Consider the following 15,994-nt stretch of genomic DNA (forward strand, 5'->3'; position numbering starts at 1 on the left):
AGGAGGAACAACGGTGCGCAAGGCAGCATAAAGGACGGGGACAGTGGCGTGCGCCAGGGACGAGAGCGCACAAGTCCCTGTGTGCCCGGCGAGAAAGACTGGCAGTTCGGACAGCGTGAGAGAGGGAAAAGTCTGGGAAAGCTTGTGCGGGGAGAAGGCTGAATGTGAGACAGAGAGAAAGAGTCACGCGCATCTCCAGCAGCCGCCAGAAAGCTGCGCTCTCCATCCTGCCCGCCATTCTGGACCACCCTGTGGACTTCTAGAAGCCGGGTTGATCGCCCAGGAAGGAGAAGACTGTGCCCCCCATGGGGCAGGGGGGTGCCAGCCTGGCATAGAGGACGCAAGCCAGGGCGGCTCCTGCCAGCCGTCCCTGGATGTGGCAGGAGGCACGGCAGACGCTGGGGTGCGCCCCGCCCCCGCCATGGCTGCCGAGGTGCGACTGAAGAAACTGGAGGAGCTGGTCCTGGACCGGAGCGCTGTGGGTCTGGAGACTTTGGTGGACCTTCTGCTCTGTGTGCACCACGAGCTGAGCACGTCGCCCCTGGCCCAGGAGAAATATATCATGGAGTTTTTACAGTGGGGTGAGTCTGCCAGATCCTTGCTGGAAACTTTCCTATCCAGGCTTGCAAATAGCCACTGGCCCGGTAGCCAGACAGGGAAGCCTTTTCAAAGTAAAAAAAGAGAGAGAGAGAGAGAGAGAGGGAGATAGTCTCCTCCTTTTTTCTGTTGTTGCGCCATAGCCTCCTTAGAGCTAGTAAAAATGGGCTTGTGGCTTTCTGGGGGGACATATTAGCTCAGCTTTCTTTACCTGTGCCCAGATCCCACAAATACTGGAATCTGAGGCCCCTTTCTCTCTCCCAGTGACTATTTTACATTGTGCTTCCTGAATGTTCTCCTATACAGTAGTTGCCTTGTCGGTCTTTAGCAATGGTCTTATAAGGTAGCCTTTTCCCCTGTCGCTTGTCTCTAGCTAGACTGATAGACTGCCTCTGTTCCTAGATGTTCCACTTAGCTATTATGGTCAATAGCCATCATTAGACCTCTGCTCCACAGTGGGTTTGTTAAACCCCATAAAGTCATTCCACCTTACTGTTCCGGTTTTGCGGAAGGAGGGAAACCGAGGCCCTGGAATCACGCAATTTGCAGATTGGGCTGCAAAACCAGTGTCTCCTATATTCTCTGCAGTGACACACCCACCCATGTCCATCTAAACTTGATTTGTTCTCTCGCTGTCCTGCCCGATTTAGAAACCTGGTTAGCTCCTGCACACTCTGTGCTGCTTCCTTTCCCCGCCTCCCCCAAACGGATCTTTCCCCTGTGACTCGGTTTCCCTCTTGTCCCTACAGCTTCCCTCCTCCTTTGTGATGATCTCATCTTTGCTCCGCTGGGTTTGCCAGTGAGTAGAGCCACAGCTCAGACTTTTAAGAACCTCCTGCAAGGAGTGGCCTCTGTATAGACCTGTTATTGATACTAGTAACCCATGCCTGGCCCCTCACTTCCCACCCTAGGCTGGTAGTCGTCCTGCTGTCCAGGACCTTGAAACCTTGTGAATCAGGTCCAACAAGATAGCTCAGCTGGTTAGAGCGTGGTGCTGATAATCCCAAGGTTGCAGTTTCGATCCCCCATTGGGACAGCCGCAAATTCCTGCATTGCAGGGGTGTTGGAATAGATGATCTTCAGGGTCCCTTCCAACTCTGTGATTCTTTGAAAACAGGCTAGCCCCTACCCCTGCTAGCGTGAGTTAAAAAGGGTTGGACTAGGATTTGGGAGTCAAGTGTTCACATCTCAACTTGGCCCAAGAAGCTTGTTGGGAAATATTGGCTAGTGTCTCTCTCTCTGGATGGATCTACACACAGGGGAAAACCCCCCCACTATAAATAAGTCATAAATTAAATTGTTACAACAAAAGGGGGAAAAAACCCTATGTAAAATCTCATAGAAAAGTTTTGTGCTCTACAGCACCACCTGGTGTTGAATGTTTATAATGCATTTAAAACACTGTTGTTGTAGCTGAGTCCTCTCGGCCTAGCCTACCTCACAAGGTTGTTTTGAGGATAAAATGAGAGCTGTGTAAACCACTTTAAATTCCTTGGACGAAAGGAAGGATATAAATTTAAGAATACTGCCCCAGGCTCTTTCGGGAGGAATGTCAATTGAATGAGTAATATAAAAGAAATCCAGTAATAAATGAAATAGCATGTTGAAGACCCCAAAAGGAAAAAAAATATTTTGCGGTTGACAAGCTTTTCCTGGCTGGTTGCTTGCGGTTCATTTCTTCCTCTCGTTGGTGGTGCTGGTGGGGTTGAGGAGTGGGGAGCCCCCCATTGATAAAAGAGAGATCAACAAATTGCACCCAGAAAGAGGTTTGGTTCCATTGCAAGGGGTTGGAGTAGATGACCGTTTGGGTCCCTTCCAGCTCTACAGATTCTGTGATGGGAATCTCCTTTACACCAAACAGGGCATCTTCGTGCCATTTGTACAGGGGTCCTTTAAAAAAAAATTTTTTTAAATGAAAAACCATTTAATCTATTGTGTAATGACACTTCTTTGGCGATCCCTCATAGCCGAGTAAGATTGTCTTCCATAAAGACGGTTTTAAGAATGAGTCCGTAAGTAACTGTGCAGGCCAGTTCTGGACCCACACGTCCTTCCAGTGGGGACATTAGTTCCCGGGCAGGAGTTGATCACGGTGTGGATTTGCCAAGCGTGCCTTCCTCTTAGAACGTTTCTCCCTTGCGTCCTGAGTTCGAGTGTCTTCAAAGCACATGACACCTTTGGTAAAGGCTGTTCTCCAACTGGAGCGCTCGCAGGCCAGTGTTTCCCAGTTGTCTGTGTTTATACTACATTTTTTAAAGATTTGCCTTGAGACAGTCTTTAAACCTCTTTTGTTGACCACCAGCATTACCAGAAAGAGGTGTGGAAGGCTGGATTTCTGCCTTTGATTTTTGTGGCTCCCCACACTCACGCCCAATAAAGGTTGCTTTTTTCCTTGACTGGGAAGGCCAGAGCAGGCTCATTGCGTCCCCTTGATTCTCATCAGCCCCACTGTGGCCAAAGATTAGTCCAGGAGGCAGGATCTCTAAGAATCACAGATCTGGAATTGGAAGGGACCTCCCATGATCATCTAGTCCACCCCCCCCCCCCGCAGTGCAGTTCTTCACTTTGAACTTCCCAGGTTTTTCACGCAGCGGATGCTTGCATCTCATGTTTCTTGGCGCTTGGTTGGCTTGCTAGTTGCATTTTAGAGAATGGGCAAATTCCCTGCCTGTTTCCCCCCCCACCGTTGGTGTTTCGTTTAAGGTGCTTTAACCCCATTGCCAACTGCTTAGAGTTGCGTTTCAGCAGAAGCGGCAGAGAAGCTGCCCGCAGAAATAAATAAATATAGAAATAGAAGCGTTCGAGAGGGCAGGGAATGCAAGGCGCTGAGCTCGCAGTCAAACACACGAAAAGCCCACACCGTATCCTGCCTACAGTTCACCTGCTGGGGAGAAACCCAGATATTCCAGCTCCCATTGCTCAGATCTGTTTGTTGTTTTGAGTGCCGGCCGGCAGGCCTTGAACAGCTGTGAATAACGTACTGTAATGGGATTTTCGCCTTTCTTTCCTTTGAAGTTTACAGAAGCTGGGGATAGGGTGCTGTCGGCGTCTTTCTTTAAATAGAAGCAGGTTTTAATACCAGTCTTATTCAGGGTGGCGTCCCTTTTTAGAGTTTAGTTCTGGAAATCGGGTCAGTTCTTGGTGGATATCAGCACCCTGCGAACTGTTGCAGCTGGACATTATAGGGAACGCATTTGTGCGCCAAGAAGAAGCCATGAACTGCCCCCACCCCTTCCTGTGGTCACTTCTGCCATGCGCGAATAAATTTGAAAGCGGTTAGTCAGTGTGGTGTAGCAGTTTGGGTATCAGACTAGGACCTGGGCCAGTCTTCTCTCAGACTGGCCTACCTCGCAAGGTTGCAGTGGGGATGACTTGAGGAGGGGTAGATTTGTGTACGTCACACTTTGAGCTCCTTGGAGAAAAAAATGGTGGGGTATAATGGCAAATAATGAATCCATGGAATCTCCAGGGCTCAGTCTAAAAGTTATTGCATTTCAACCATGCCTGGAATTTAAGTGTTTTGATCCAAGCGCCCGTCCTCCTCTGCTGAACCCAGGCAGATAGAACTTATGTGCAAAGGAGGCTCTAATTACTGAATAGTGAGAGAGGCACTTTGCACATGTCTAGGAGTCATCTTGCTCCTGTTTGGACAATTCCAGAGCTGAGCCCTGGCACTGAACCACGTCTGTGTATGTGTGCACAGAACAGAGCCCTCAAAGTCCTTGCTGGCATTTTATGGACGTATAAAAAGCCCTTTCAATAGCACGTGCCAGCGATCAGGAGTTCCCGGCTACATGTTTGTTTGTGTTTTGTGTTTTTTTTTCTAAAATAAGGGGCTCTAGTCTTTGGAACTGCAAAGGGAACTTCCTGGAAAACGGCGAGCCGCCTTTGCAAAGAGGACTCTGGGCATCACGGTGGCCGTATTATTTGTTGTCCCTGTTCTGTTCTCTCACAGTCTCTCGCAAGCTTTGTGTTAGCTGCGGCAGAAAGGGAGAGAGCGGACAAGGGAGGGTTGTGCAGACTGTTCTGGCAGCTTCCTTTTCAACACCGCCGCCACAGCAAAGCACGCACGCCATCCCACCCCCTTGGCCGTGCACAGACTGCCTTTTGTGGACAAGATGGCATAGCCCTACCCCCTTTACCAAGGAGATCCGGCCGTGCGTGTTCCTGCGACGGCCGGGGCTTGTGTGAGATGTTGCTTGGGCTGCGGAGACTTTGCAAAACGCCATAAAAGGCTGCCTGCTATGGAAATGCACTCTCCATGTGCCCGTTTGGCTCCCTCGTGTCGTCTTCCTCGCCTCCTCCTCCTCCTTCTCTTCCCCTCCCCCGCTCCCCACTCCAACACCATGCTATTGGGGGGGGGGCTCAGTTCCAGGCCTAACACATGCTTGCAATCTCTGCTCATTTCTGTGCCATTAATTTCCTATCGTCGTGAGAATGGCACCAAACGGAGAGGGGCAGCTCATGCTGCAGAAGACAGAATCGGGATTCAAAATGACCTTAACTGATTGGAGAACTGGGCCCATCCAAGCTAATAAAATGAATTTCAGTAGAGACAAATGTAAGGTTCTGCACTTGGGTAGGAAGAACCAGATGCACAAATATAAGACAAGGTACAGTTGGCTTATGGGACGCGGGTGGCGCTGTGGGTAAAACCTCAGTGCCTAGGACTTGCCGATCGCATGGTCGGCGGTTCGAATCCCCGCGGCGGGGTGTGCTCCCGTCGTTCGGTCCCAGCGCCTGCCAACCTAGCAGTTCGAAAGCACGTCAAAGTGCAAGTAGATAAATAGGGACCGCTTACCAGCCGGAAGGTAAACGGCATTTCCGTTTGCTGCGCTGGCTTGCCAGATGCAGCTTGTCACGCTGGCCACGTGACCCGGAAGTGTCTGTGGACAGCGCTGGCTCCCGGCCTCTTAAGTGAGATGGGCGCACAACCCTAGAGTCGGACATGACTGGCCCGTACGGGCAGGGGTACCTTTACCTTTACCTTTTTACACTTGGCTTATTAGCAGTTCATGTGAAAAGGATCTAGGGGTCTTGGTGGACCACAAGTTTAATATGAGTCAACAGTGTGATGCAGCAGCAAAAAAAGCTAATGTTATTCTAGGTTGTGGCATCAACAGAAGTCTAGTGTCGGAAGTAATAAAGGTAAAGGTAAAGGACCTCTGACAGTTAAGTCTAGTTCCGGACGACTCTAGGGTTGCAGCGCTCATCTCGCTTTACAGGCCGAGGGAGCCGACATTTGACCGCAGACACTTTTTCCGGGTCATGTGGCCAGCATGACTAAGCCGCTTCTGGCGAAACCAGAGCAGCGCACGGAAACGCCGTTTACCTTCCCGCTGCCACAGTCCCTATTTATCTACTTGCACTTTGACGTGCTTTCGAACTGCTAGGTTGGCAGGAGCTGGGACCGAGCAACGGGAGCTCACCCCGTCGCGGGGATTTGAACCGCCGACCTTCTGATTGGCAAGTCCTAGGCTCTGTGGTTTAACCCACAGCGCCACCCGCATCCCACAAGTAATAGTGCCACTCTATTCTGCCATGGTCAGACCACACCTGGAATGCTGTGTCCAATTCTGGGCACCACAGTTTAAGAAGGATGTTGACAAGCTGGAAGGTGTGCAGAGGAGGGCAAGCCTTATGAGGAATGGTTGAGGGAGTTGGGCATGTTTAGCCTGGAAAAGAGGAGACTGAGAGGAGATATGAGAGCCATCTTCACATACAGTGGTACCTCAGGTTAAGAACTTAATTCGTTCTGGAGGTCTGTTCTTAACCTGAGGTACCACTTTAGCTAATGGGGCCTGCCGCTGCCACAGCGCGATTTCTGTTCTCATCCTGAAGCAAAGTTCTCAACCCGAGGTACTATTTCTGGGTTAGCAGAGTCTGTAACCTGAAGCGTCTGTAACCCGAGGTACCACAGTATCTCAAGGACTGTCATATGGAAGAAGGAACAAGTTTGTTTCCTCCGGGTCTGGAGGGTAGGACTCGAACAAGAAAGGAGATTCTGGCTAAACATCAGGAATAACTTTCTGACAGTAAGAGCTGTTTGATAGTAGGTCTCTGTCGAGAGGCTGTGGACCTTCCTTGCTGGTTTTTAAGCAGAGGTTGGATAGATTAGGCTGATCGCTGAAGACTGGATGCTTTTGAATTCTGGTGCTGGAGGAGACTCTTGAGAGTCCCATGGACTGCAAGAAGATCAAACCTCTCCATTCTGAAGGAAATCAGCCCTGAGTGCTCACTGGAAGGACAGATCCTGAAGCTGAGGCTCCAAGACTTTGGCCACCTCATGAGAAGAGAAGACTCCCTGGAAAAGACCCTGATGTTGGGAAAGATGGAGGGCACAAGGAGAAGGGATAACAGAGGACGAGATGGTGGGACAGTGTTATCGAAGCTACCAGCATGAGTTTGACCAAACTGCAGGAGGCAGTGGAAGACAGGAGTGCCTGGCGTGCTCTGGTCCAGGGGGTCACGAAGAGTCGGACACGACTAAACGACTAAACAACAACAACAGGGAGCTTCCTTATACAGGTTACAGACGCTTCAGGTTACAGACTCTGCTAACCCAAAAATAGTACCTCGGTTTAAGAACTTTGCTTCAGGGTGAGAACAGAAATCGTGCTCCGGTGGCACAGCAGCAGCAGGAGGCCCCATTAGCTAAAGTCTGTTTCAGGTTAAGAACAGTTTCAGGTTAGGAATGGACCTCCGGAATGAATTAACTACGTAACCAGAGGTAGCACTGTAACCATGTCCTATTTGGGGAATACCGAATTCAGCCTTGACCACACTGACCGGCAGCAGCTCTCCAGGAGATGCCATGGGGGGGGATTGAACCTGAGATTTGCATGCAAAAGACGATGCTCTAACCACTGAGCTACGGCCCTGCCCCAGCAAATGACCAACCCTGTAGGATACTGAAGGCCAGCAAGCTGCCTGTTATGTATATGATTATATTTTTGCTGTCTTTGGTTTGGTGGGGAGGGATTATTTGGATTTTCTGAAGCAGGATTAAAAGTTCGAGGAGGGTGGAAGGGTTTCTAAAATAGCAGGAAGTTTAGTACAGTGATACCTCAGGTTACATACGCTTCAGGTTACAGACTCCGCTAACCCAGAAATAGTGCTTCAGGTTCAGAACTTTGCTTCAGGATGAGAACAGAAATCGTGCTCTGGCGGCATGGCGGCAACAGGAGGCCCCGTTAGCTAAAGCAGTGCTTCAGGTTAAGAACAGTTTCAGGTTAAGAACGGGCCTCCGGCTTCCTAAACATTAGGAAGAACTTCCTGACAGTGAGAGCTGTTCGACAGTGGAATTTGCTGCCAAGGAGTGTGGTGGAGTCTCCTTCTTTGGAGGTCTTTAAGCAGAGGCTTGACAACCATATGTCAGGAGTGCTCTGATGGTGTTTCCTGCTTGGCAGGGGGTTGGACTCGATGGCCCTTGTGGTCTCTTCCAACTCTATGATTCTATGATTCTATGATTCTATGATTCTATGAATTAAGTTCTTAACCGGAGGTACCACTGTAGCATAATCCCAGTGCTTTTTTTTTCTTAAACAAATGTTTAGGGGTACTCTCATTTTGACTCAGGAAAATCACAATTTTATAGTTCGAACCGGGGGAAATAAATGCAGTAAATGGACAAAAGTACAATATTCAAAAAATGTTTAGGGGTATGCATACCCCTGCGTCCTCCCAGAAAAATAGCACCGCGTAATCCTATGTATGTTTAGTAAGCCCCACAGATTTCAATGCAGGAATCTTTTGCCAAACGTCGGAAGCAAAGCCACGACTCTGAGATAAAGAGTCGTATGTACACTCTCTCTCTCTCTCTCTCTGGGACCTTTGGGTATATATTGTAGAACTGTGGAGTCCATCACCCTTTGCTGCCAGGGGATCAGCTGCGGTTGTCGATTGGCAAAAAGCACTCTGCACGTGCTCCGGAACATCCCCTCTGGCGGTGTTTCTGCAAAAACCCCGTGGCTGAGGCCCGGCACAGAAACGGTTTCTGAGTGCAAGCCCCACCTTTGGGCTTCGGCAGGCTTGCGTCCTGAAAAAGTTTCCATGTACAGGAATTCCACAAACACACACACACATACAAAAACCCTCTGTCCTCCCGTGCTAGTATGCAAGACAGTCTCCGAGGGCCCTGCTTGGAATCTGAGAATTGCTGCAAGCCCAGATTCCCAACCCATCATCTCCTGCCCGAAATAGGAAGCCACCGAAAGGGGGGCAAAGCAGCTGGTTTCGGACAGAATCTGACAAATGCCCCAGGGCAACTTGGAAGGAAGCCTCTCTCTCTTTCTCCCCCCCCCCCCAGATGGAGGGTTGGGGTTTGTTTTGGAGGGGGGTTTCTTTTTTTTAAGTACCCCAAAATATCAAGCCATCGGATCTGTTGTGTGTGCAGCTTTCCACTGTAGGAGACTGAGTGAGGCCTTTGTAGGTCGCAGCTAACAGATTCACAGACACTGCATCCACCCATTCAGTACTCTGGGGGCTGCTCAGCTGTTTGTGTGAAACCATTCTTGCAGTTTCCAGTTGGAACTCCTTGCCTCTTGATTTCAGATCGGGTTCTTTCGCCGTTCTCTTTTTGGGCATCTGGAAAACCACTTTGCTTTGGACTTCCCAGATGTTTAGAAAGTCAGTGCGAGTTTTCATCTGTTTTTAGTCCGTTGTTATTTTGGCTTTTCGAACATCTCACGCTATTGCTGCTAGTTCTTCCCATTGATAGATTTTATCGTTTTTGTAAACCTGCCTTGAGGTTTTTTGGTTTTATTTTGGTTTTACAGCCAAGCAGCGTATAATAATAATAATAATAATAATAATAATAATAATAATAATAATAATAATTTATTATTTATACCCCGTCCATCTGGCTGAGTTTCCTCAGCCATTCTGGGCGGCTCCCAATCAAGTGTTAAAAACAGTACAGCGTTAAATATTAAAAACTTCCCTAAACAGGGCTGCCTTCAGATGTCTTATAAAGAGAAGATAGCTGCTTATTTCCTTCACATCTGAAGGGAGGGCGTTCCACAGGGCGGGCAACACTACCGAGAAGGCCCTCTCTCTGGTTCCCTGTAACCTCACTTCTCACAATGAGGGAATTGCCAGAAGGCCCTCCCCTTAAAGGGAGGAAGAAAATACAAATAAACAAAGCATCCCAGGCTCAGTCTGGGCCTGAGATAAGAATCCCTGTCTAGAAACTTGGAGAGCAGCTGCCAGTCAGTGCAGGCAATGCTAAGCCAAATGGACCAATGGTCTGATTTCTCCCATCCCCCCCATGACCCATTGCCAACCTGGTGCCCTCCAGCTTCTCAAAGCTGGCCATGGCTAAGTTCCAGGGTGCGATTCCTGGCATCTATAGCCATAAAGGATCTCGGGTAACAGGCAACAGGAAAGACGTGTACATGGGACTGCGTGGAAAGCTGCTGTCCGTAATCCTGGGCTAGATGAATAGACTCATAGAACTGTAGTGTTGGAAGAAGAAGAAGAAGAAGAAGAAGAAGAAGAAGAAGAAAAGAAGAAGAAGAAGAAGAAGAAGAAGAGGAGTTTGGATTTGATATCCCGCCTTTCACTCCCTTTAAGGAGTCTCAAAGCGGCTAACATTCTCCTTTCCCTTCCTCCCCCACAACAAACACTCCATGAGGTGAGTGGGGCTGAGAGACTTCAGAGAAGTGTGACTGGCCCAAGCAGCTGCATGTGGAGGAGCGGAGACGCGAACCCAGTTCACCAGATTACAAGACTACCGCTCTTAACCACTACACCACACTGGAAGAGACCACAAGGGTCATTTGGCCAAACACATAGCAGTGCAGTAATCACAGGTAATTGTTGACGTTTAGTCGTGTCCGACTCTTCGTGACCCCCTGGACCAGAGCACGCCAGGCACTCCTGTCTTCCACTGCCTCCCGCAGTTTGGTCAGACTCAGGCTGGTAGCTTCGAGAACACTGTCCAACCATCTCGTCCTCGGTCGTCCCCTTCTCCTTGTGCCCTCCATCTTTCCCAACATCAGGGTCTTTTCCAGGGAGTCTTCTCTTCTCATGAGGTGGCCAAAGTCTTGGAGCCTCAGCTTCACGATCTGTCCTTCCAGTGAGCACTCAGGGCTGATTTCCCTAAGAATGGAGAGGTTTGATCTTCTTGCAGTCCATGGGACTCTCAAGAGTCTCCTCCAGCACCATAATTCAAAAGCATCAATTCTGAGGACTGCAAACTTTCATTGGTTGATCAAAAGCTGATTGGCCTTTTAAACTGCCTAGAAAGACCTGGTTCCCTGGGTCATTAATTTCAGCATCAACAGAAGTATAGTGTCCAGATCGAGGAAGGAATAGTGCCACTGTATTCTGTCTTGGTCAGACCACACCTAGAATACTGTGTCCGGTTTTGGGTGCCACAATCTAAGAAGGATATTGACAAGCTGGAAGGTGGGCAGAGGGGGGCGACCAAGATGATCAGGAGTCTGGAAACCAAACCTTATTAAAAACAGTTGAGGAACTTGGGTCCTTTTAGCCTGGGAAAGAGGAGACCAGGAGGAAATATGACAGCCGTCTTCAAATATCTTGAGGGCTGTCACATGGGAAATGGAACAAGTTTGCTTGTGTGTGGTGTAGAGCCAGTGTGGTGTAGTGGTTAAGAGCAGTAGACTTGTAATCTGGGGAACCGGGTTCGCGTCCCGCTCCTCCATGTGCAGCTGCTGGGTGACTTTGGGCTAGTCACACTTCTTTGAAGTCTCTCAGCCCCACTCACCTCACAGAGTGTTTGTTGTGGGGGAGGAAGGGAAAGGAGAATGTTAGCTGCTTTGAGACTCCTTAAAGGGAGTGAAAGGCGGGATATCAAATCCAAACTACTCTTCTTCTTCTTCTTCTTCTTCTTCTTCTTCTTCTTCTTTCTCCTGCTTGGGAGGGTAGCACTGGAACCAAAGGCTTGAGGCTACAAGAAAAGAGATTCTGACTAAATATCAGGCATAACTTTCTGACAGCAAGAGACGTTCGACAGGGAAGTGGACTCCCTCAGGAGGTTGTGGACTCCCCTTCTTTGGTGGTTACATATATATGTGTGTGTGTGTGTGTAATTAGTTTTTTAACATACCATTTTCAACAATTATTAAACATACTTTTATATCTTATACAATTTTTTTTGACTTCCATCAATCATATCTGAAAATTTTCCACTCTTATCACTTAATTGACATTTCTTACTTTCACTATAGGCACGCAGGTGGCACTGTGGGTTAAACCACAGAGCCTAGGGCTTGCCAGTCAGAAGGTCGGCGGTTCGAATCCCGCCATGGGGTGAGCTCCTGTTGCTCGGTCCCTGCTCCTGCCAACCTAGCAGTTCAAAAGCACGTCAAAGTGCAAGTAGATAAATAGGTACCACTCTGGCGGGAAGGTAACAGCGTTTCCGTGCACTGCTCTGGTTTGCCAGAAGCGGCTTAGTCATGCTGGCCACATGACCCGGAAGCTGTACGCCGGCTCCCTCGGCCAGTAAAGCGAGATGAGCGCCGCAACCCCAGAGTCTGTCATGACTGGACCTAATGGTCAGGGGTCCCTTTACCTTTACCTTTTTACTTTCACTATTACATTTAAATATCATAACTAATATCTCTCTTCTTTGCAATATTTCATATATTTCTCCTTACAAAACTTTTAGTGTAATTTGTTCATTACAGTTGCTCTTCAACTAATTCATATATATCTTCCAATCTTCTGTAAATCTCTGGTCCCGCAGGTTTCGAATCCTTCCTGTCGCTTTATCCAATTCTGCGTAGTCCATTAATTTTGTCTGCCATTCTTCTTTCGTCGGTATTCCTTGGTGGTTTTTTAGCAGAGGTTAGACGGGTACCTGTCATGGATGCTTTAGCAGAGATTCCTGCATTGCAGGGGGTTGGACTAGATGACCCTTGGGGTCCCTTCCACGAATCTATGATTTTTTGAAGTAAATTAATCCTGAGCCATTTGTTCTCAAAGGAGGTTGCCCAACCCACCCCCAACGTCACTGGGCAAGGTTGGTTTAGCAGGAGGAGATGCCAGTTGGGCTCTTGGCTTCGTGCCACGAGGCAGTTGGCAGTGCCTGGAATTTGACAGTGCTTCTCCTCACAAAGCATGGAAAGGAAAAAGTGACCGGGGTGGCGGTCGATGACAGGGACGTAAAACATCCTAACAAATTTTAGAAGCCGGCCTGGAGAGGGAAAAGAGATACGGAATGCAACACATCTGCAAGAGCAGGAGAGATCTGTCGTTTTCAGTACAGTGGTACCTCAGGTTAAGTACTTAATTCATTCCGTAGGTCCGTACTTAACCTGAAACTGTTCTTAACCTGAAGCACCACTTTAGCTAATGGGGCCTCCTGCTGCTGCTGCGCCGCCGGAGCACGATTTCTGTTCTCATCCTGAAGCAAAGTTCTGAACCTGAAGCACTACAGTGGTGCCCCGCAAGACGAAGGCCTCGCAAGACGGAAAAACCCGCTAGACGAAAGGGTTTTCCGTTTTGGAGGCGCTTCGCAAAACGAATTTCCCTATGGGCTTCCTTCGCAAGACGAAAGCTCATAGGGAAAGCTCCGGGACAGCGGGAAAGTGCAGCGCGTCTTCCCCACTGTCCTCGGACCTCCTCCGAAGGCTGGCGGTGGGGCGGAGAGACCTTCTCCCCGCGCCAGCCTTCGGATGGCTGTCCTGAAGACTTGCAGTGGGAGGAGGGTTTTCCTTCCCACCGCCAACTTTCAGAATGCTGTTCTGAATGTTGGCGTGGGGAGGAAAAACCCTCCTCCCACCGCAAGCCCCGGGAACAGAGGAGAAGCGCTGTGCGCCTTCCCCTCTGTTCCCGTACCTGTCCTGAAGGCTTGCGGTGGGGAGAAAAGCCCTTCTCCGCACCGCCAGCCTGGCAAGCGGTCTCCATAGGAACGCATTAATTGATTTTCAATGCATTCCTATGGGAAACCGTGCTTCGCAAGACGAAAAACTCGCAAGAAGAAAAAACTTGCGGAAGGAATTAATTTCGTCTTGCGAGGCACCACTGTATTTCTGGGTTAGTGGAGTCTGTAACCTGAAGCGTATGTAACCTGAAGCGTATGTAACCTGAGGTACCACTGTACATTGAAACTGAAATACTTTATTGTCACTTGTACAATTTGTATACAGTGGGATTACACAAGCACCCCCCACTCAGCTCTCTTAGTCTTAATTCCCCTTGTTTACTGACGCACACCCACCAAACCCAAAAGTCAGTTGCCCTGTTGTTATCTTTTCATTCAGCAGCCTAACAGCCCATGGATAGAAGCTGTTCTTTACCCTTTTGGTGGTTCTTTACCCTTTTCTATATCTTCTGCCCGAGGGCAGGAGATCAAGAAAGTGCCGGCCAGCGTGTTAATCAGCCCTGAGAATTTTCCTCACTTTCCTGTGGCAACGTTCTTCCGCTATTTCATCCAGCAGATTCACAGGACAGCCCATAATATCTTGTGCTGTATTCACCACCCTCTGTAGGCACTTTCTATCAGTTGATGTCAAACCAGCGTACCACACCGTGATGCAGTATGAAAGGACACTTTCTATTGTTGACCAGTAGAAGGAGATCATCAAATGTTGATTGACATGGTTCTTTCGCAATACTCTGAGGAGATGGAGTCTCTGTTGGATCATCACCTCGCATGAGCCTCTTTCTTTCTTTCTTTCTTTCTTTCTTTCTTTCCTTCCTTCCTTCCTTCCTTCCTTCCTTCCTTCCTTCCTTCCTTCCTTCCTCAATGTTCTTTATTCTTCAGACTCAAATCCAAAGTTTCATTAGCTGTGGTCTTTATTCTTCATATGTGGGACGTGGGTGGCGCTGTGGGTAAAACCTCAGTGCCTAGGACTTGCCGATTGCATGGTCGGCGGTTCGAATCCCCGCGGCGGGGTGAGCTCCCGTCGTTCGGTCCCAGCTCCTGCCCACCTAGCAGTTCAAAAGCACTCTTAAGTGCAAGTAGATAAATAGGTACCGCTTTATAGCGGGAAGGTAAACGGCGTTTCCGTGTGCTGCGCTGGTGCCGGCTCGCCAGCTGCAGCTTCGTCACGCTGGCCACGGGACCCGGAAGTGTCTTCGGACGGCGCCAGCTCCCGGCCTCTAGAGCGAGATGAGCACACAACCCTAGAATCGGACACGACTGGCCCGTACGGGCAGGGGTACCTTTACCTTTACCTTTTATTCTTCATACTCCAATCTCGAGTCTTGAAGAAGAAGAAAAGAAGAGGAGTTTGGATTTGATATCCCGCTTTATCACTACCCAAAGGAGTCTCAAAGCGGCTAATATTCTCCTTTCCCTTAATCCATTCCGGAAGTCCATTCTTAAACCGAAACCGTTCTTAAACCAAGGTGCTTTCCCTTAATAAGGCCTCCCGCCGCCGGTAAAGTTTGCAAACTTCCGGTTTTGTGGAGTTCGTAAACCGAATAGTTTGTAAACAGGGCTGTTCTTAAACTGAGGTACCACTATATAGCAAAAAAAAAAAAAAAAACACCTTTTAGTTTTCACTTGTTGGATTTCCCCCTGAAAGGGACAAGCCCAGATGACATTGAGCTGGTATGTAGAAACCGGCATTTTTACATCAGGTCAAAACAAAACTGTGCTGGGTCCGGGGGTAACCTGAGTAGCATGGTCCAGGTCCAGTCCCGAATCCAGGGGTGAGGAGTCAGTCTGGCAGGTCCAAGGCAGGACACAAGGCAGAAAACCAGGCAAGCTCAGGCAGGTTCTGGCAAACAACAATGTTGCTCCCGCAACCTGGGGCAGGGTCCGACAGCCTTTTATCTTTGTCGGGGTAATGGCCGGTCCTGATCCCCCAGCTACTCACCTCCCTGTTTCGCCCGAAGGCGAGTACTCAGGTCTCTTCTTCTCTCAGACCTCAGTCTCTGCAGCTCGGGAGACGTCGGTGGGTTACTAGACCCAGAGGCCGCCTCAGCCTCCCCTGACCCAACCGGCCCAGCTGGTGTTTGTTGCAGGGGAACCTGTGCAGACTGGGACTCTTCAGGATCAGGCTCCAGACTTGGTTCAGATGCTGCCTGAGGCAAAGGATCTGGTGCGGACTGAGACTCCTCTGGTTCCGAGCCCGAGCCCAAGTCCCAGACCATCACACAAAACAAAACAAAAAACCTTGCATGCTTGAGAAGTCCCCCTCTTTCAATAAGTACCTGCCTTGGCGATGGACCCTAGCAGGATGCCAGGCAGGTAAGACTGGGGTGAAGGAAGAGCTCCCTCCTTTTTTGGGGAACTCTTGAAATATCCTGGTCCAAGAAAGGTCTCTTCCGGCATTTGGGGCATTGAGGGCAGAAGTGAAGGCAGAGTCAGTGACAGAAGCGACGAAGGTGGATTCACAAAAGGGGTTTCTCAGCATAGCTGTCAACTTACAGATTTGAAAATAAGGGACCGGCAGCCTTGAAAATAAGGGATCAGTAG

At 49.2% G+C, this 15,994-nt stretch overlaps 1 protein-coding gene across 6 annotated transcripts in view; it reads left to right on the top strand.

The window, feature by feature from the left end:
* Positions 1-278: 278 nt before the first annotated feature.
* DMPK (DM1 protein kinase) overlaps positions 279-15,994 on the top strand; it is a 53,839-nt gene continuing 38,123 nt past the window's right edge. For all 6 annotated transcript variants that reach the window (XM_081868940.1, XM_081868941.1, XM_081868942.1 and 3 more), the window contains exon 1: positions 279-581. In XM_081868940.1, coding sequence (XP_081725066.1) covers positions 422-581 — 160 coding nt within the window. In that variant the 5' untranslated portion in view covers positions 279-421. The remainder of the gene's footprint in view (positions 582-15,994) is intronic.

Source organism: Podarcis erhardii (genome assembly GCF_964252035.2).
Source record: "Podarcis erhardii genome assembly, chromosome: 7".
NCBI lineage: Eukaryota > Metazoa > Chordata > Lepidosauria > Squamata > Lacertidae > Podarcis > Podarcis erhardii.